General features: G+C 39.3%; 2 protein-coding genes across 4 annotated transcripts in view; one reads left to right on the plus strand and one right to left on the minus strand.

The window, feature by feature from the left end:
- The window catches only part of gabbr1b (gamma-aminobutyric acid (GABA) B receptor, 1b), a 721,337-nt gene that overhangs the window by 422,777 nt on the left and 277,147 nt on the right, over nt 1-21,413 (minus strand). The window lies entirely within an intron of this gene.
- Nucleotides 7,893-9,491, plus strand: LOC114650706 (protein ILRUN-like). Its single transcript, XM_051933805.1, is given in 2 exon segments — nt 7,893-8,472; nt 8,475-9,491. Coding segments are annotated over 2 exon segments (858 nt in total). The 5' UTR covers nt 7,893-7,967; the 3' UTR covers nt 8,828-9,491.

Raw genomic sequence — 21,413 nt, forward strand, 5'->3', positions numbered from 1 at the left:
TGATGATGATGACTGAAATGTTACTTTCCATTAAATACCATTCACTTTATCAATTGTCTTTTTTAAATATTTAGGTTTTAATGTTTTCTCCTAGCAATCAGACTTAATTTTTAAAACACATTATATATATATATATATATATATATATATATATATATACTGTATATATATAGTCCTGCGGTGGGTTGGCACCCTGCCCAGGATTGTTTCCTGCCTTGTGCCCTGTGTTGGCTGGGATTGGCTCCAGCAGACCCCCGCGACCCTGTGTTCGGATTCAGCGGGTTGGAAAATGGATGGATGGATGGATGTATATATATATACATCCATCCATCCATCCATTATCCAATCCGCTATATCCTAAACAGGGTCACGGGGGTCTGCTGGAGCCAATCCCAGCCAACACTGAGTGCAAGGCAGGAAACAAACCCCAGGCAGGGCGCCAGCCCACCACAGTATATATATATATATATATATATATATATATATATATATATATAATTTATTTATTTTATTTATTATTTATCATAGTGGCAGAATAGTGACTGATAACATAATATTTCTAACTAAAATTTACTTTTCAAAATGGTTTTCATACAACGTCCTACTAACTGGTTTAAGTCACTTGATTCTTTAGTAGGTTTTACTGAAAAAATGAATCACTCAGAATCAGTTAGTTGCCTTAAAAATATAAATTACAAGGAGCATTAGGAGCATCTAATTTCTATAATTATTATCTTGCAAATGAGTTACTGCATTTTACTAAATGACTTCATCCTAATCATTTAAATACATCTGGGATAAAAAATAGAGCAGGCTGAATCTGATGAAATCTCTCTTTCAAACTTACCTCTTAAACAACATTTATTTCTATAACACAGTTTCATACAGACAATGTACTGAAGCTCAAAGTGCTTTACAATATGTCAAGGAAGAAGTTATATGCAAATAAAAACAAATTAATATTAGATAAAAATAATAATTCATAAATAGTATACAAAATAAGTAACTTACTTTTAAAATAATATTTACTGTATGTAAGATAGATATACAATTAAAAGAAATAAATCCTTAAATGTAGACTTGTTTTTTTAAGTCTCAAAATGATGTTTGTTTTTTAAAAATACCATTTTTACAACAACTCTGACATCTTGGTGGAAAGTAAGCAATTACAACATCTTCACTAACACTGAGTACACACACCTTGAACTGAACAAAAAAGCATTTATTTTTGACACTTGGCTATTGAAAGGTGTTATGAATCTCAAGACTCAAAATGGAAGAATTCGAATTTTAAAGATTTGGCCCACCTATGACATTGGTAAACGATAATTCAATTAAAATCGGCCATCAATTCTACAACTAGCCTAAAACAAAATATCTGCAGCAACATTAACAAAGCAAATAAATAAACTATGAACTTTATTTAACCTATCCAAGTTATATAAAATATTATCTTCTGTTGATTTAAAATATTTCCTCCAATGTAAAAATAGAAAGTAGACTTCTGAATTAACTGGATTAGTGTGTGTAGCCTTCACGTCTAGACACACATTTACGTTTTCAATGCCTAGAAATGCACACATATAACTTGTTCAATATAAATTACCTTACAGAGTTCATTTTACTCAGCAGAAAATGTCTAAGATGGGCATAACAACCACAGACACCTGTCCACACAGTAAATATTGCAGAGAACTATCAACATTTGGCGTCGATTTGCACACCTGTACAACATTTTTGGCAGGCAGTCATCCACACATCGCATTTCCCAATTAACCATAGCTTTGCTTAATCTCTGTTGTTTTGTGTGCTTGGGGATCTCTCAGAATTAAATCTATTATTCAAAATCTCCAAACAATTCTTATCACCTTTACTGCCTCCAAAAAGGTTGTTCTTTTAAATTTCAAATTCAAAAAGATGCTTAACATTGCACAATAGTTAAATCTGCTTAAAAAAAAGAATATAAAGAAATGGAGGGAAAAAAGACAAATGGGCAGTTTAAAGAAATTTAGGATCCATTTGCTAATAATTTAAAATAACTTTCAATGAAAAAGATTTTACACACAAACTGATTATAGCTATAACCCCTCTAAATACTGTGTAGTATAATTTTTTTCTGTCTTTATTACTTTTTAATTTATCTTCTCATTCCCCTCTCTTTTTGATTAATACTGTCACTGTTTGCTTTATACTAATTCCAATGTACATCTATAGCTATTATTATTCATATGTGATTATGAAGTATGTATACTTAAATTTATTCTACTTTTCCCTCCATTCTCCCTTTTACTCTTTTTTTTTCTTTTTTATTTCCATTTCCTCTGTTTTCTGTCAGTTTGTCTTCAAGTTTGCTTGTTTGTTCAGTCAACTGTGTGCACATTTATTACATTGTAATGATGTTGGGTGGGTGGATATTGGCTAAGGGGGATCTGATCTGTTTATAATGCAGAAACAATAGAAAATGAGCAAAAACAGCAAAGCTTAGGGGACCCTACATCTTATTTCACTTATTTTCACTATTCAAGTTTATTTCACTTTCAAGTTTATTTCAACTTTATGGAAACCTTTAGTAACGTGAAATTTTTGCATTTTCAATAATTCTAAGACAGTCAAAACAGGTAATAATTAATTCAGTACAGTGCACAACTACTCAATGGATCGCTATACATAAATTTTTGTGACTGAACAGACAATCTCAATTTAATATGCTGTCTCTCATCGGAAAGTGCAAATAAGGTTATACTATAGTATCAGACATAGAAGCTAATCATGCATACATCTACTGATCCAGCACTAGGCAGAAGGCAGGAACTAACCTGGTTAGGTTACAAATCCATCACTGTGTACACTCACACACTCTCAAAGAGCCAGGCCCACCCTTATATGTAGGAGTTAAAACCCCATGAAGACATGGAAAGAATATGAAAATTGCCCACAGTCAGTCTCCAGGGGCCTCATTTATAAAACTTTGCCTGATTTTGAGCGTAAACATATGTGTATGCCAAAAAACAGGAAACTGCATATGGCAAAAAAATTAGATTTATAAAGCCTGGTATATGCACATTTCTGCATAATTTACATTTTATAAATCACAATCATCTTGTAAATTTGAGTCTGTGACTGTGCCGTAAAACCCCACCTAGTTTCACCCTGAAACAACCACATATTGACCATGCTAATCAGCCTCATACATGTAGTAATGATGCAGCAGATCTTCAATTTCTGGTAGAGCAGCCGCCTACATGACGCATTCAGTAGTGCGAGACAGAAGAAAGAACTTTTAATTGGTGTCAGCAACAATGCAAATACATTGAATTTCAAACTGCTGCAAATGCCCTGATCTCTAGCTGCACCCAGGGCCGGTGCCACCACTAAGGCGAATTAGGCATTTGCATAGGACACAGATCATATGGGTGGGGAAAAACCTAGCTGCACAGGTTAGCTACCAAACAATTGGTTGGCGCACTAATAAGCTTGCCCTATGGTGGAAAATAACCTAGCACTGTCTGCACCATGGCTGAAATAAAAGAATAAAGTCCAATGTCTGACAACGAAGTGGATCGCTACTCACTGGTAGAGTGTGCATGTTACGGGAGGAGAAAAAAACACATCTGTGCTCTCTGATTTTGATCTGCGAGTGACCTCTGTAATTGGAGATGCCTTTTAATGCATCATTGTGTCAGAGCAGTCCTGACAACCGTCAGTTTCATCTTGGCATGACAGACGATGACTTGTATGTTAATGGAATGACACTGCTTACAGTTAACAAAAGCAGCTTCATTTTTGCCTGGTGCCCTTATTGCAATATGAATGCATTAAAGTGCTCTGATTACATTAGGACTACCGGACACTGCTGCAAATTGCCTCTTTACGTTCATGGTTTATGAATATACACCAAAACCACACAAAAACTGGATATAGCACTCTGTCAGTCAAGTAAAGGCTTCTGGTACAGCGGGCATGGTAGAGTAAACCTCTGCTAAGATAATTCTGAAATGTCAGCCAGTTCCCTCAGAAATGACAAGAGGTAGGCTAAACTGACCAAAAAACCCAAAAAAGTCCTTCATTGCAAATACACACCATTAGTCCTATTAAAAGGAAACTTAAATGCGGTCTGTGTTATATTCATTACACCTGAGCTTTAATATGTTTGTCATGTCAGCGCACATTCTAATAATGTGATATGAATTATCATGCGTGCAAATTTTCATTTAGCTGGTTTGGTTGCATTTCCCTATTTTATCAAGGGTATCGTCATTTCCCAGTTCTTCCAAAATGTTATACGCATGGGTCAGAGTTGCCGTAAATATATGTACATTCTCCCGTCAAGTTTTCTTTTATAAATCCCAGAATTTGCATGGAAAGTTGCATATGAACATTTCAGGCCTTCTTTTAGTGTGTACGCAAGCTTTAGAAATGAGACTGCAGGTCAGGATCTAAACACCTGAAACTCAGTACAATGAAATAAAAAGCAATAAATACTAAACAGAAAATTCAGCATTGACAGATTCCTGCATGATCTACTGTAGGTACGCATGACACATTTTAACAACTATGATTTTCAAAAATAATATATTGCACCATAAACCCAGTCCTTTAAAGTGCTAGATATTGCTTGGTTAGATTGCTATTATAGTATAACATTATAAATAGATAACTAAAGACATTCATGACCTTCAACCACGGGGCCCAGCCGGACTCAGCCTAAAGGAGCAACGTGGTTCCGCTCTCTTGTGGGCCCACCACCTGCAAGAGAGTTCATAGGGGTCGGGTGCAATGCGATATGGGCGGTGGCCGAAGGCGGGAACTCTGGCGTTCCGAGCCTCGGTTGCCGAAACTGGCTCTTGGGACAGGGAATGTTACCTCTCTGGCAGGGACAGAGCCTGAACTGGTGCGTGAGGTTAAGAGGTACCGGCTAGATATAGTTGGGCTCACCTCTATGCTCGGTCTGGGCTCTGGAACCATTCCTCTTGAGAGAGGCTGGACTTTGTTCCACTCTGGAGTTTCTGTGGGTGAAACGCGGCAGGCAGGGGTGGGCTTGCTTATGGCCCCCTGGCTTGAGGCCTGTACATAGGAGTTCTCCGCGTTGCACAAGAGGGTTGCTTCCCTGCTCCTTCAAGTTGGGGGAAGGACTCTGACTGTTGTTTGCGCTTATGCGCCAAACGACAGTTCGGAGTACCCAGCCTTCTTGGAGTCCCTGGAAAAAGCACTGCGAAGTGCAGGTCCTGGGGACTCTATCGTCCTGCTGGGAGACTTTAATGCTCACGTCAGCAACGACAGTGAAACCTGGAGAGGTGTGATTGGGAGGAACGGCCTCCCTGATCTAAACTCGAGTGGTGTTCAGTTATTGGACTTCTGTGCTGGCCATGGATTGTCCATAATGACACCATGTTCGAGCATAAGGGTGTCCATAAGTGCACTTGACGCCAGGATACCTGAGGTCGCAGATCGATGATTGACTTTGTAATCGTGTCATCGGATCTGCAACCTTATGTCTTGGACACTCGGGTGAAGAGAGGGGCTGAGCTGTCAACTGATCACCACCTGGTGGTAAGTTGGATCAGATGGTGGGAGAGGCTGCCGGACAGACCAGGCACCCAAACGTATAATGAGGGTCTGCTGGGAACGTTTGGTGGAGGAATGTGTCAGAAAGATCTTTAACTGCCACCTCCAGCAGAACTTCAACCTTATTCTGAGGGAGGCAAAGGACATTGAGTCTGAATGGGCCATGTTCCGAGCCTTCATTGTCGAGGCAGCAGAACGGAGCTGTGGCCGCAAGGTTGTCAGTGCCTCTCGTGGCGGCAATCTACGAACCCAATGGTGGACACCTAAGGTTCGTGAGGCCGTCAAGTTGAAGAAAGAGTCCTACTGGGTCTGGTTGACCAGTAGGACTCCAGAGGCAGCTGAGAGGTAGATAGATAGATTCGCATAGTGTGGGGGAGGAACGATACCGGCGGGCCAAGCGTGTGAAAGCATCGGCTGTTGCTGAGGCAAAAACACGGGCATGGGAGGAGTTTGGGGAAGCCATGGAAAACGACTTTCGGTCAGCACCAAGAAGGTTCTGGCAATCTGTCAGGCGCCTCAGGAGGGGAAAGCGGTGCTCCACCAACACTGTGTACAGTGGAGATGGGGCCCTGCTGACTTCAACTGCAGATGTTATTGACGAGTGGAAGGAATACTTCGAGGATCTTCTCAATCCCACCAGCATGTCTTCCTTAGAGGAGGCAGAGCTGGAGGACTGCGGGGGGGGGGGGGGGGGGGGCACGAGGTTCACCATGGGTTCCTCAAGGCTTTGGATGTTGTGGGGATGTCCTGGTTGACACGTCTCTGCAACATCGCATGGACATTGGGGGCAGTGCCTCTGGATTGGCAAACTGGGGTGGTGGTCCCCCTTTTTAAGAAGGGTGACTGGAGGATGTGCTCCAACTATAGAGGGAATCACACTCCTCAGCCTCCCCTGTAAGGTCTATTCAGGGGGGCTGGAGAAGAGAGTTTGGTAGATGGTTGAATCTCAGATTCAAGAGGAACAATGTGGATTCTGTCCCGGCCGTGGAACACTGGACCAGCTCTACACCCTGGCCAGGATCCTACAAGGGGCATGGGAGTTCACCCAACCAGTCCACATGTGTTTTGTGGATTTGGAGAAGGCATTTGACCGTGTCCCTTGAAGCATCCTCTGGGGTGTGCTCCGAGAGTACAGGGTATAAGGCTCGTTGTTACGAGCCATTCAGTCCCTGTTACAGGAGGAGTAGGAGCTTGGTCCGCATTGCCGCTAATAAGTCAGACTCGTTTCCTGTTTAGGTTGGACTCCGCCAGGGCTGCCCTTTGTCATCGATTCTGTTCATAAGTTCATAAGACAGAATTTCTAGGCACAGCCAAGGAGCGGGGGGGGGGGTATGTTTCGGTGACCTCAGAATCTCGTCTCTGCTATTTGTGGATCATGTGGTTCTGTTGGTTTCATTGGACAGTGACCTCCAGCTCTCACTGAAGTGGTTCACAGCCGAGTGTGAAGCGGCGGGAATGAGAGTCAGCACCTCTAAATCCGAGGCCATGGTTCTCAGCTGGAAAAGGGTGGAATGCTCTCTTCGGGTTGGGAACACATTACTGCCTTAAGTGGAGGAGTTCAAGTATCTCGGGGTCTTGTTCACGAGTGAGGGAAGAATGGAGCGGGAGGTCGACAGACGGATCGGTGCGGCATCCGCAGTAATGCAGGCTCTACAACGGTCCGTCGTGGTGAAGAGAGAGCTGAGCCAAAAGGCGAGGCTGTCGATTTACCAGTTGATCTACGTTCCTACCCTCATTCATGGCCACGGGTTTTGGGTAGTGACCGAAAGAGCAAGATCGATGAGTTTTCTCTGCAGGGTGGCTGGACTTTCCCTTAGAGATAGGGTGAGGAGTTCAGTTATCCGGGAGAGACTCGGAGTAGAGTCGCTGCTCCTCCACATTGAGAGGAGTCAGTTGAGGTGGTTCGGGCATCTGGTCAGGATGCTCCCTGGTCTGGGCATGTCCCACTGGGAGAAGGCCACGGGGCAGATCCAGGACACGCTGGAGGGATTATATCTACCAGCTGGCCTGGGAACGCCTCGGGGTCCTCCCAGAGGACCTGGAGGAGGTGGCCGGGGAGAGGGAGGTCTGGGATTCCCTGCTTAGGCTGCTGCCCCCGTGACCCGACCTCGGATATACGGTGGATAATGGATGGAATGGGTGGATGAAAGATATCCAAATGGAAAGCAAAGTGCATTCGCAATGATAAGAAAAGGTACGACAAGACAAGGCAAGACAAGATAAGAAACAATCAAACTTTTCTTCTCTCTGAAGAGAAATTTGGCTTTTTACAGAAAATCTTTAAATAAATGAATACATAGGCGCATGCGCCTTGGCCTTGTTGTTGGACTAGTTGTTATGAGCGGCCAAGGCCTCGGACTAAATTAGGAAAGAAACTCTTCCCCTCCCCAACACTGCCTGGGATGTCCACCATGGAGGGCATGGATGTGGACTTGGATCCGGAGTTTATGCAGAAATTCAGCTGCATGGGGACCACCGACAAGGACATCCTTATCTCCGAGTTCCAAAGGCTGCTGGGTTTCCAGCTGAACCTGGCCGATTGCGCCTTCTTCCTGCACATGATTAACTGGAATCTGCAAGCTGCCATAGGAGCATACTATGACTTTGAGAGCCCTAACATCAATGCACCATCATTGTCATTTGTGGAGGATGTAACAATAGGCGAAGGAGAGTCTGTGCCGCCTGATACACAATTCACAAAAACCTGGAGGATACAAAAGACAGGTGCAGAATCATGGCCTCCAGGTGTTTGTCTTAAGTATGTGGGAGGCGATCAGTTTGGCCATGTGAACATGGTGATGGTTAGATCACTTGACCCGCAGGAAATTGCTGATGTCAGCGTACAGATGCATAGCCCAACAGCACCTGGCATGTACCAGGGACAGTGGAGAATGTGCATAGCCACTGGGTTCTTTTTGGTCATGTCATCTGGGTAATCTTGAGCGTTGAAGTTGGAGGACTTCTGGGAGTAACACAACAATTATCCTCTTTTGAGACGGAATTTAGTACGCAGCCACATCGCAAAGTAGAGGGCAACTTCAACCCTATCGCTTCTCCTCAGAAGAACAAGTATGATGGAGATAACAACAGTCTCAAAGATCCTGGAGGCAAGTGGGTGTCATCATCAGATCAGATCCAGCAGGATCAAAATGGACTGTCTCACAGCTCTGTAAATATAACACCAAACAGTCTCCAAAACAACCTATCAGTAATGACTTACAGCCAGGGTATTCATGGCCCCTATCCTTTTGGACAGTCTTAAAACACGAGTAATTCTCTAAAAAAATAAATAAACAAATAAAACTGAGGGGGGAGGGCAGACATGAAGACAAAGCCTGCCAAGTGAGGTGGAACTGGACTATCTAAGGGGGGGCTTGTTATAGTTGAAACTGATGCTTGGAAGACCTGCCCCTTCCTTCTCTTTCCACTTCCTGTGGCAATTAGCAGTGATAAGAAATAGAGGAAGAAGAAGAAAAACAACAAAGAAAAAATTATAAAAATGGCAATTTGTTGGTTTTTTTTTCCTTTCTCTCTTTTTCATTCCCCATTTTGATTCTGGTAACTACAGCAAATCCATTGTATGCATGTGTGAATGCTAAATTAAAAGAGTGTTACGATTTGTTTAAAAAAGGAAATTGAATTCACAAAGCTGTTGTGTGTATTGTTTGTTTTGGGGTCCTTTTTTATTAAATGTTCCTGTCACAGTTGAGATTGAATGAGTGAGTGAGACAGAGTGAATGATAAACAAAGAAAAGCCATTTACAAAATTATTTTGCCTAATGAGAGACTGTAGATTTTGAGTAGATGTTGCTGTCTTGTTTTGTGTTTTCTATATACTTGTTTCTTGGACAGTGTAAATGTTTTTAGCCACATCCTTTATCTCCCTCCCTGTAATTTTAAAGCCAAAATTGTTAAATTACAGATATTATTTTATTTTTCCAAAAAAAATCTTTTCCACAAAAAAAATGAATACATAAACAGATAAATATTTATACACATACAGTATAATCTGAACACACATCAGAATGAATAAAAAGGAAGAAAATTTAAAGAGAAAGAAAACTTCTATCTTGGCAGTTGCCATCACTAAGAGGCATTATGCAGGCATGAATTTAGATGTTTAAAAAACATATTATGATTCAAAATGCAAGCTGATTGCATTACATCATATCCTAAACCCAACCAACTCAAGTGCTAGATAATAATGTTGCAGTTTTTATGCTATTAATAATGAGTAATAATGGTAACTACTGTATTGAGAGACCCTCAAAAGGAATTTACAGAGCAATTTTAAAGACCTCTTTTATACATGTAGACTCTCCCGGGAATTTACAGTAAATCCCAGGTCAAAGGCATATTTGAACAAATCTGGGTCAACATGTCCAGAAAAGTTGACTTAGAAATTAATGAGGTTATGACCTGGAACATTTTCAAGGAACTGGCATGTATGTACACAAAGGCAGAAAATATCTGGGAAAATAAGCACAGCTTTACAGAACCCTCATTTATAATGCATCAACATTATTGCAAAGAAACTAATAATAAGAAAAGAAAGCCATTTATGAATAATTGGCAGAATTTTGTTTTCTTAAATTAGTTTTTTGAAAAGTGTGTAGAAATTAGTTTGAATTCCAGGGAGCATATCTCCTTCCAAGCCAAGAAGAAAATCATTACACCCACACATTACCAGATGCAGGCATGCACCTCCTTTTCTGATACTATTTGCCATCAGCAAACACAGTGGCACACCCAGGTGGCTGAAAAGCAATGATAAATGGCGGGTGTGGGACATATGCTAATATCTCATAAAAACTCAACTTAGAGTGGCATTCTTAAAGGAATACACCACCCAAAAATAGTATTTTTTTTCATTGGTTACTTACCCCATTTAGTTTGTAGGGAATGGCTGAGAAAACTTTTAATCAAATCATGTGTTCATGGAGACCTTTATGATAAAATGAGCATCCTTGGAGACCAAGACAGCGGTAAACTTTTTTAAAACTTTTATGCAAGAATTTCACATCACTTGCATCATATAATCCATAAATTAAGTCATCCGGCTGTATGCTCATAATAATCAAAACACAGGCATTTTTTGCTAAAACTTTGTTAAAAAAATACTTCCGGAAAATCAGAGCAGTTTGTACCAAGGAACAGCGTTCCCACAGGACTAAGCTTTTGAATTACATTCATTCTTTCTTGAGCAGTAAATGAGGGGAAGAAGTTAAGCCTTCAATTCAAAAATTCAAAAATGAAGTAAAATAGGAGTTAATATTCTTGCTTCTTTATATCAGAATGGAATTTTTAAAAATTTAAATTCAAGTTCATTAAACAAAATCCATCCATCCATCCATTTTCCAACCCGCTGAATCCGAACACAGGGTCACGGGGGTCTGCTGGAGCCAATCCCAGCCAACACAAGGCACAAGGCAGGAACCAATCCTGGACAGGGTGCCAACCCACCGCAGGACACACACAAACACACCCACACACCAAGGCCAATTTAGAATCGCCAATCCACCTAACCTGCATGTCTTTGGACTGTGGGAGGAAACCAGAGCGCCCGGAGGAAACCCACGCAGACATGGGGAGAACATGCAAACTCCACGCAGGGAGGACCCGGGAAGCGAACCCAGGTCCCCAGATCTCCCAACTGCGAGGCAGCAGCGCTACCCACTGTGCCACCGTGCCGCCCTTAAACAAAATTATAACTTAAAATGTAAACACAACAAATTCCACTTGACAGTTGGTGCTCACCCATTTTATCTACACTTTATCCACCTCTGTCCCATTACTTAGGATGTGAGGTTCATGTGTGAACACTGTTTGCCTAGATATGCATGCATTAGCAGATCCAATTAAATTCCCATGATGGACACCCAAGGAATGTCCATGTATGTGCAAAAGCAGCTTTATTGCTCTTCTGAATTTTACAACAGATTATAAATACAACTTGATATCACACAAAGATTCTCCTTAGCTAAACATATGGCTCCAGTGAATTTGTACATTGGGATTCGGAGGCTACTTTCCACCACCCTGGCAACATTAACTGGCTCAGAGTGTCAAATTCACTAATGTGAAATTTGAATTTTAGATCAGTGACTGTGGTCATATAATGAATAAGTCAAAATACCTACATAATCAGTCCAAAAAATACCCATAAAATTTCTTTTCAAACTGCTACTTGTCACCATTTGCCTTTTAGCAGCTCAGTCTTCTTTCTACAACTTCCAGCACTTGGATCTTCATTACTTTTAATAAATGCTTACAACCAGGAGACCAATCTGCCTTCAATTAGCAGAGACTGTCCAACACCCAGTTTGCATTTGAATTATTAAGAAGAGGCAATGCATCAGTTCCAGTGCACTGCTTTAAAAGGCAATCTCAATACCTTCTCAGAAATCTACACTGAGCAGGACTGAGAATGGACAAATAAATAGGAGAAACCAATCATTAGATTCAGAATACAGGGCCAAAAATAATCTTTTGCTTGTTAAAGGATGGAAATACCTGAATTGAATGTATTTTACTTGTTTATATAGTCATTTCCAGAGTTCTTTTCCTTGCCAATAGACATAGCTATTTATTTATTACATTTATTTAAATATGGTATTATTTGACTGCTGAGAATGCATTAGATTTGTTTTTCGGAAGGTCTTGACATGTTGCAGTGTGCTTCAGAGTACTCTATAAATCCTCTAAGTGGAAAATAAGCATCTTCACCAGTGCACAAACAAGAGCTTACACTCATCGCTGCGGACGTAACACCTGCTTATCACTGTGTTTCTTTTACCCCTTCCTCACCACAGTGCCCCACCAACAGAGTACAAATATTCATTAACAAAATCATCATCTGCACTGATTGTGTTTTTAAGGATGAGTGAAGCTGAGTGCACATGGCTAAACATGATGGAAGTGTGGGGGGGTGGCTATTTAAAAGTCCCCAACAGCATTGCTTGACAAGCAGCCTCTGTGCAAACAGGACCCTAACAAGGTTAGGGACTCATTAGCTTGGCGATAAGCGCGGATTGTTCCTCTCAGCTGGAGAGATTGTCCTTTCATGAGACGGTAAATTGATTCTGACAAACAGGCACAGTCCTGCTTCCCAAGCCATTACGTTAAATAAAGTAGAATAAGCAAAATGTAGCTGTCTGTCTGCTTTGCTTTTTTATGTCCTTATTTGTCTGTCTGCTCCACACCTTGTCCATGTTTTAGATTTCATTTAATAATATTTCGAAATAAAAACACTCTACAGTCATTGATCCATCCAGTATATAAATGGTTCTCTTCTCAAAGATATTATTTTACATTTATCTCCACAATGACATTTCTCCAAATTTGGTGCACAAACATAAACACGTACACTGGGATCCAATCGTGATGACTAAAATTGAACGGTGCTTTCATTTAGTCTTTTAGTATTCCTTACTTTGAAAGTCACAATTTATGGGAAAAAAGTTACTTATAAATATCTGCCGTACAGATATATATTGGAGTTTCTGTTTCCTGTGTTTTTTACATTTGAGCCCTTAAACTTTCAGCATTAAAACACTGAAGCATTCAGACTTTCAACATTTTATTGCAGACATTTGCTCAAACAATATTAGTGCTAGTAAATCAGAAGTTAATGTGAAAGACTCTGCCTACAAGTTAAGGGAGGAACTCCACCAATTATACAGTGCACTACCCCATTCTGGTCAAAAGTGTCCCTGTGTTACAGGGAAATCATTAGCATAATCAAATTTTAAAGCATAATACACTGTAAAACAGCAGAAATTTGTGGTGGTTAGCACTGTGGCCTCCTAGTTGCAGAACACTGGGTTCAAATCCAAACCCAGTCATTGTGCATTTCAAGCTTTTAACTTCTTCCCATTTCTATATGTGTTTTACTCCCACATTTCAGAGACTACAACAAGATGCGTTAGCTCCACAAATGGAGTGGGTTCAGGGTTTGAAAATGCCCTGTGGAAAGGCAGTTCTACTTACAACTACAACAGCAACAAAATTACCACAGAAGCAAAAGCAATCACAACACAAATAATTTTACACTTTGCTTATATTTAAAAAATCACTCAGCATTTAATTCCTTCCATGCTGTGCTGGGAAAAAGTCACTTGGAATTCAAAGAATGGGTACAGTTGCAGTGGTTCGGACCCTCTATCTTCCCTTATCTCAGTCTGTTAGCTGAGGCACTCTTAGTGCTCCAGCTGCTATCTTCTCAGGGTGCTGTCAGAGTATTCAGACAGTGGACGATCATTAAAGAGTACCATCATTAAAAGGTTCTGGGGTGAGCAGGTCAGAGGTGTTGATGGTCCAGTGTGTCTGTGGAACAGCAGTTGTGTGGTCTTCAATTGTCAGGGTGTGGTTACACTTTTAATAATTTTAGGATAATATAGTGTTGGTACAACAAAGCAATCAGTGATTGACTTGAAGTTTCACCTCCTGGGAACAAACAACCTTCTTAGAGTTTCTTCCATCGGAGTCCAATAAATACTCTCCTAAAGACTGATACACCATAATAAGCAATGTAACATAATAATCATGGGTAGAAATAAATATACACTGTAAACTATGCATTCAGAATGTATTAAGACCCCTTAACTTTTTTCACATTTTCTTATGTTGCAGCCTTATGCTGAATTTGTTTAAATTCTTTTTTTGCCCTCACCAAGCAATACTCTGGATTTTAGAAACCTTTACAGATTTTTAAAAATGAAAAATGTAAATAACTCATTGACACAAGTATTCAGACCCTTTGCTCTAATACTTAGTTGAAATAATTTTGGAATGTTCTTTACACACATGGATTTTTATATTTTTTGCCATTCTTCTCTGCAGATAACTCTAAAGCACTGATAGGTTAGATCAAAATTGTTCATGGACAGCTGTTTTCAGGTCTCCCCAGAGATGTTTGATTATGTTCAAATTTAGGATCGGGCTGGGCCAAAATTCAGTGAGTGGTCCCTAAGTCACCCCGTGTTATCTTTGCTTTGTTCTTGGGGTCCTTGTCCTGCTGGAAAGTGGCCTAGTCTGAGGTCCATTAAGGATATCTCTGTACTTTGTTCCACTGAGCTTTCCTTCAACCCTGACTAGTCTCTTACTCCCCAAACCCACAGCATGATGCCACTATCACCATCATTCACTGTTGGAATGGCATTATGCAGATAAAGAACAGTGCCTGACTTCCTCCATGCATGATTCTTAGAATTGCAGACAAACAGTTCAATCTTGGTTTCATCAGACAAGAGAATGCTCTTTCTCATAGTCTTGGAGTTCTTTTGGTGCCTTTTTACAAATTCCAAGTAGGCTTGCATCTGTTTTTTACCGAGTACAAGCTTCCACCTGGCCACTGTATCATGATGCCCAGATTGGTGGAGTGTCAGAGTGATAATTATCCTCCTGGAACTTTCTTCCATCTCCATATAATTTCTCTGGAGCTCAGTCAGAGTAACCATCAGGTTGTTGGTCACTTCTCTTACCAAGTCCCTTCTCCCAGATTTTTAGTTTAGCCAAGTGACCAGTTTAAAGAAGTTTGTTTTTCCAAACTTTTTCCATTTAAGAATTATGTCAGCCATTGTGCTCTGATGGACTCAGATGGACTCCAAACAAGGTGTAGAAACATCTCAATGATGATCAGTAGAAGGGTATGAACCTGAACTAAATTTTCCGTGTCATAGCAAAGTGTCTGAAAACTTGTCATTCTGGGGTATTCAGTATTGCTTGACAAAGAAAAAAAATCATTTAAAACATTTTGAAATAAGGCTGCAAAATAACAAAATGTGAGTAAGTGAGTGCAAATATTTTCATATGAAGGAATAATATTTTATAAGCAAGTTATTTACAGTATAGGAATGCAAATCTTACTTAACAGCTGATCACAGTGAAGTATTGTGTATTGGTTGAAATTAATGACTGACTACAAACTCCTGTTTCCAGCCATTGCTCAAACAGGCTGCATGATCAACATGTATCTGTATGGGGTTTCCTCCTGCATCCTTATTTATGTTAGGCGAACTGGAGACAGTAAATGAACCCAGAGTGAGTTAATGTGGGTGTGTGTGAGTGGTCCCTTTAAAGGACTTGAGTCCTGTTTAGGGTTAGTTCCTACCTAGTGTCAATGCTGCCAGGATAAGCTCTGTTGTGTGACTTCAATCATAAAATTTGTCTAAGAGCAGACAGTATTTAACTTTTCCTGGGTAATGCCGCTCATGAGGTTCTCCATATTTTAAAATTATTTGATTCCTAATAGTACCTCTCCAGTTACAAGATAAAATGATCAAAATCTAATCTCTTACCCGTGAATTCCCTCAGTAAGCATTGTTTGTTTCCTCCCTACACACTTTTAGCTACATCAGTCAAGTATCTAGGTATTGCTATGTCCCCGTATTGCAAGATACCATTACTCATAACTACTGCACAGTTTTCTCATTTGTGTTAGAGACTCAGTGACTTCCTGGTCGTTCAGGTTCAGATTGGCTATCATAAAATTAAACACTTTTTCTCACCTGAATTTAGTTGTTGGTGCTATGCTTCCTCTGTCTTCTCCAGTTAAGCACTGGTTTAATGTTAAGTCATTTCTACCTAACCTCTTATGGTAAAGTAAAAGACCAATTAAAAAACACTTCACGCTGAGAATGAATTCTCCCTGTCTGACTCAGAATGTTATCATTGGGCTTATATGTTAAGGCAAGTGTGGCAATGGTTGCATCCTCTTCCAATAGTACTTCATGGTTATCGTTTGAGTGAAATAGTGTGTCCCCAAGTTCCCTGTTCACTCTCCACTTTTCTGCAATTAACTTCAGGTCTTGTTTCTTAAAAATGGGTCCTTTAATCACTTACGCGCTAGAAATATGGTGTACCGTAGAGCGGTATCTTGGCCTCAGCCAAACATGGCGTACTTTTACTTCTCTATTCCAAAACCCTTCCTTACATATTGGTGGTAATCACATTGCTTTCCAGCCTTGGGCTTGTAAAGGAATCATACTCTGGGTGAGTTACGTGTCAGATCGGGCTATTGAATGTTCCAATTACTGAAATCGTCTTTCTTTTATCCTTTATCTTCAGTCTGGATTTGTTTTTAAAGGATGTGAGATTCCAGTGTCATCTGCTCTTACAACTCATCCTTTGTATAAATTCTCAGTTATGCTATCCAACAGTCAGAAACCTGTTTCAACTTTATACTCAAAGCTATGCAAGACATCTTGTTGTCCCCTACACTGCAAATAGTTCTGGTTTGCTATCAAGAAGTCCAAACTGTCAGCAGACCCAGTTCAAATTTATTCAGCATTTGCACTCATCCCCATATAAAGAACACGTCTGGGGACTGACCTCTGACCCAAATTTAATTTCTATCTGGTGACTGACCTCTGATCCAACTTTCATTTCTATCCTTTGAATACTCTGGGCACATTTATGCACATCTTGGAATTGCCATCATTGTTTAGGTTTTGGTTCTTTGTATCTAAGGTTCTTACATTATCTGACTATTAATCATTTCTTGATCTATTTTTTTTTTACTGCTAGACTTTTCTTCACTTCATCTTCCTACTATCCAGCAGAGGATGTTTGCCATGGAGATGATTACTGCAAAAGATGCCCTCACCTCTGGCTGGAAGTCTTCCAGTTCTCTTTCTCCCACTGTCTTGGAAGGAGTGGTGAGGATCAATAGGGCTTCTGGTACCTACATTGAGAAGTGGTTTAATATGATAACGTTAGTGTTGGAGGAGTACCCTGTGGTCCTCATCACAGCCCCATCCTTAAGGCTTTTCTTTAATGGCAGTGTTATGGTTTTGCTCCTCACCTGTTGGTTCACTTGGGCTTCTCTTATTATTATTGTATTTGTGATCTTTTCAGGGCTGTTTTGGAGTTGGAGGATGGGCACCTTGTACAGGATTGTTATTTTATTATATTTAAAACTTGCTAATTTTGATTTGATAAAAAAAGTATCTGGTCCCCTGCAACCTTGGATTGGATTGTGCAGCTTTGGCAATGTATACACACTATGGATATTAGTATGTTTAAGTTTTTATTTCTTATAAAAGTATACAGTATCTGATATTACACAGTTTGTGCAAAATTATTCCCATACATTTTCTGTTACTCTATGGAATAATTAGCTAGAAAATTATATTCTAAATATAAATTTAGAAAAAATGCTGGGCAACAGTTTACAGAAACATGTGCCCAGATTATTATATAACAGTCTGAAAATTTGGAAAAAACTAAACTAAGAAGCATTGAAATTCATTTTGCTCAGCAATCACAATTTCCCTACACCAGATGAACATTCACCCTCTGTGCTCGCTGTACTCCAAACCACAGCTGCTAAGCAAGAACCTGACAGTTGCTTTCAACATGTTAACACAAGAAAACTCAAAGGTGACAGCGAAACAACCAAACCATTCTCTTTTTGAGTCACCTTGAAGTAAATCTGCACTTTAGCTTTTCACACATCCTCTAACTGGCACTGTATCCTGACTGGCATCTAATCCACATTGCATATTGTTGTTCCTTGTCTTATCTCTCATGGTCAGGATGAAGGAATGGCATAGACTGACATTATCTTTCTGATTTCAAAGAATGAGTTGTCACAGCACCCAAATGAATTAGAAAAAAGAAAGAATTAGTTCAGACAAAGTAAAGATTCATGCTAGACAAAATGTCTACACGTCAAACCTTTGTGGGTCCCATGCCTCCACCAGATCAAAAATGTGGGCTCCTAGGAAACCCTTAACTTTACAACAAGGCAGTTACATTCAATAAAAAACCTCAAAAACACATTCAGCAATAGATTCAATTGCTGCCAATTTATATTAGTTCTTGTGACCTTGAAAGAACTTTTGAATATGTTGAAATTTTATGCAATTTTATTACTGCTACTTATGTCCTTTTTTAACCTTTACTTGTATAGTTTTTCCACATTCCTGGGCTTAATTTGTTTATTGTTTTCTCTGTATTTCAAAATTGTATTGTTGGTTTCGTCGATAGCTTTGAATGTGTTAATTACTTTCTTTTATTATGTGATCATTTTTTGGGATGTTTTTGTTTTTTGTAATTTTTTTGCATTAGTTTATGTTAAGTTTTCCAGGCCTCATGTTTTTCTTTTGTCTCTTTATGTTGAGCCCAAGCAGAGACCCTCCTAAGTGCTTCAGGAGTGCAACTATAGAGGCAACGATCCAAATCCCAATTCAAGGGGTTAGCCAATCCCATTGGAGCATTAAACACTCATCTTATTTGTTGTATTTTTAACAATGTATCCTGATATTCTTTATTTTAATTTTTAATCACTAACTCTAGTCTTTATTTTACCAAGATTTTAGATAGTAAATCAATTAATTTAAGAATCAGCCCATTTTGGAAATAACGCCTTCCCTTTCCTTACCTTTTTTTTCTACAAAAATCATTACACATTCCTCCTTTTCACTTTACATATTTTAATTTTTCGAAGCACAGTGGTGCAGTGGTTTGGGCATTGCTTATTTAATGACCCTGGCCATTGTCTATGTTCAGTTTGCGTATTTTCTCCATCTGTGTGAGCTTTCCTTTAGTTTTTCTCCCACACTGATGCCCTCCCACATTTCCAGTGGGTTAAACTAACTGGTAATTCCAGATTTGTCCTTTGTGAAGGTAGGTGAGCCCTAAGATTTAACAGTACCCTGTCTAGAGCTGTTTTCTGCCTTATGTCCATCCAGGAAAGGCTATACAAATAAAATTGTAATCCCCTGTCTGTTTGTGGAGCTTTTCATTTTTTGTCATCCATTTTCCACCCCGAGAACCTCATTTAACCCTCAGATCACGTCTTGTCTGTTTGTTTACTAATCACATAAAAATGGCTGAAGCGATTTTCACTTAATTTTGCATATGGTTTGTCATTGGTCCAACTTAAAATATAGTACATACAGAGTTTAAAAATTTCATTAGGAAGAGGAAGCTGGAGTGGGGGGTACGAAAACTTCACATTAGTCCCAAAGAGCAGAGTCGAGCTTAAAGAAATTTGGAATGTATGAAAAAGCTGAACTCAGAATTCCGGCAATGTGGCAATTCAAAAATTTCATCAGAAAGGGTGGTTGTAATGGAGATCTGGGGTGTGGCCAAAAAAAATCCATCACTCCAAAGTGAAGTTAATGAAATTGTTCATGTTTGTTAATGTTTATACAAATTAAAATGTAGACTTTAAGGCATATAAAACAAAAACGAGATTGGGAAGTGGGCACAAAATCAATACAATGTCATCACGGTAAAATGGTTCAGCCAATGGTAATGAATTTGGCATATTGTTTAGGTTTGACCCTATTTTGTTTTTATTGGTGAAGTTAAATAATTTCTTTCTGTATTCTATAGTCTTTTTTGAACTTCTATGCATCTAATCTAGGGATTTTGTCCTCAAGGGATTCCATTTTGTTTCTTGCTTTCTTGGTTCCTGAAATACTTGTAATTATGTACCGTCGTATCTGTCCTGGTGCAAAAAAATTTCAATTTTTGAACTAAAGACTGTTTTCATATTAAGTTTTAATTATAATATTCAAATGAATCAGGATGAACTGAATTTTCATGGCTTTAATAACAGGCAGTGCAAGCCTTTCTCATACATTCTTTCTGTATTCAGTAGTTTATGCATTTGTTTCTGTTAGTTTCTTTTTCAATTAGTTTGTGACGTGGGAATGGAAAATAAGTACAGATGCCACAGAACCTATTTTAATTAATTTGTGACCTGGAAAATGATGGACAGTGTAGGACTAGGAATTACAGAATTAGATTACAGCTTGGGAAAGGAAGGAGTGCAGAGGTACTTAAAAGATCAAACACTTTGATATAAATCATTCATCATCAGGACAAGATAGCCAATCAAATGTGCACAATGTCACATGTTCTGAAACACTACGTATGCATTTTAACATAGATATGGCTTCTCCAAGGGATGAAGACAACAACAGAAGGATGACATAAGAAGCGATGTCAGAGATCAAGAGACATGAGGCCATTTGATTTGGACTCAGAAAATGTAACCTATGAATAACACTGATTGCTTTTGTAAGACTATTTATATCCAGACTTTGGTATCTGGTTTATCTTCTATCATATTTTCTTCTATTTGGTATTGTTATACGTTAATAAATATAACATTTGTTTTATATTTTCTATATCTTGTCTTTTATCTAGAGTGATTGAAAAATAAGAGGGCGCCAAATATGGGCAAAATTACCACTTTCTTGCTTACATGGTTGGTAAAGGCTATTGAAGTCATGGCTCAATAATTAGAACAACTGCAGTAAAAGCAAGGCATAATTTGCTTAGTAAGTGGCATATAACCGAAAGAGTTACATTTTTATGCGAATTGCGATTACACTTGTATGTTTGTTAATGCTAGTGATAATGAATTCCTATGTAGAGAATCTTGTTTGGAATATTGGAAAGGATCGCTATTTGTATGTGTGTGTATTTCTGTTTAGATATAGATGAATGTAATAAACGTTCGTGGTAAGCCTCAAAAACTGCATGATACTACAATGTTATTGCAGGCACGACCATTTTGTAAGTTTCACATCAGTCATTGTTTTAGGATTTCCATGTATTCCAATTAAATTTGTGACGCATGATGTCATTAGTGCGACCAGTTAAAAGGTCAAGATAGATGGTTCTTCAGTATCTGATTTTGGATCAACATTTGGTGTGTGAATTTCTACATGTTTTCCTTTGTATGTATTTTTGACCACACTTCATCTCCTAACCCCTTTAATTAAAGTTTTTTTCTCTGGCTCCTGCTGAGTCAGAATACATTTACAGTTAAAGCTTCATTTCATGTCAGTGATTCAATGGAAATGACACAAAAATTGCATATCACTCAA

The sequence above is a fragment of the Erpetoichthys calabaricus genome, chromosome 1 (genome assembly GCF_900747795.2).
Source record: "Erpetoichthys calabaricus chromosome 1, fErpCal1.3, whole genome shotgun sequence".
Taxonomy (NCBI): domain Eukaryota; kingdom Metazoa; phylum Chordata; class Cladistia; order Polypteriformes; family Polypteridae; genus Erpetoichthys; species Erpetoichthys calabaricus.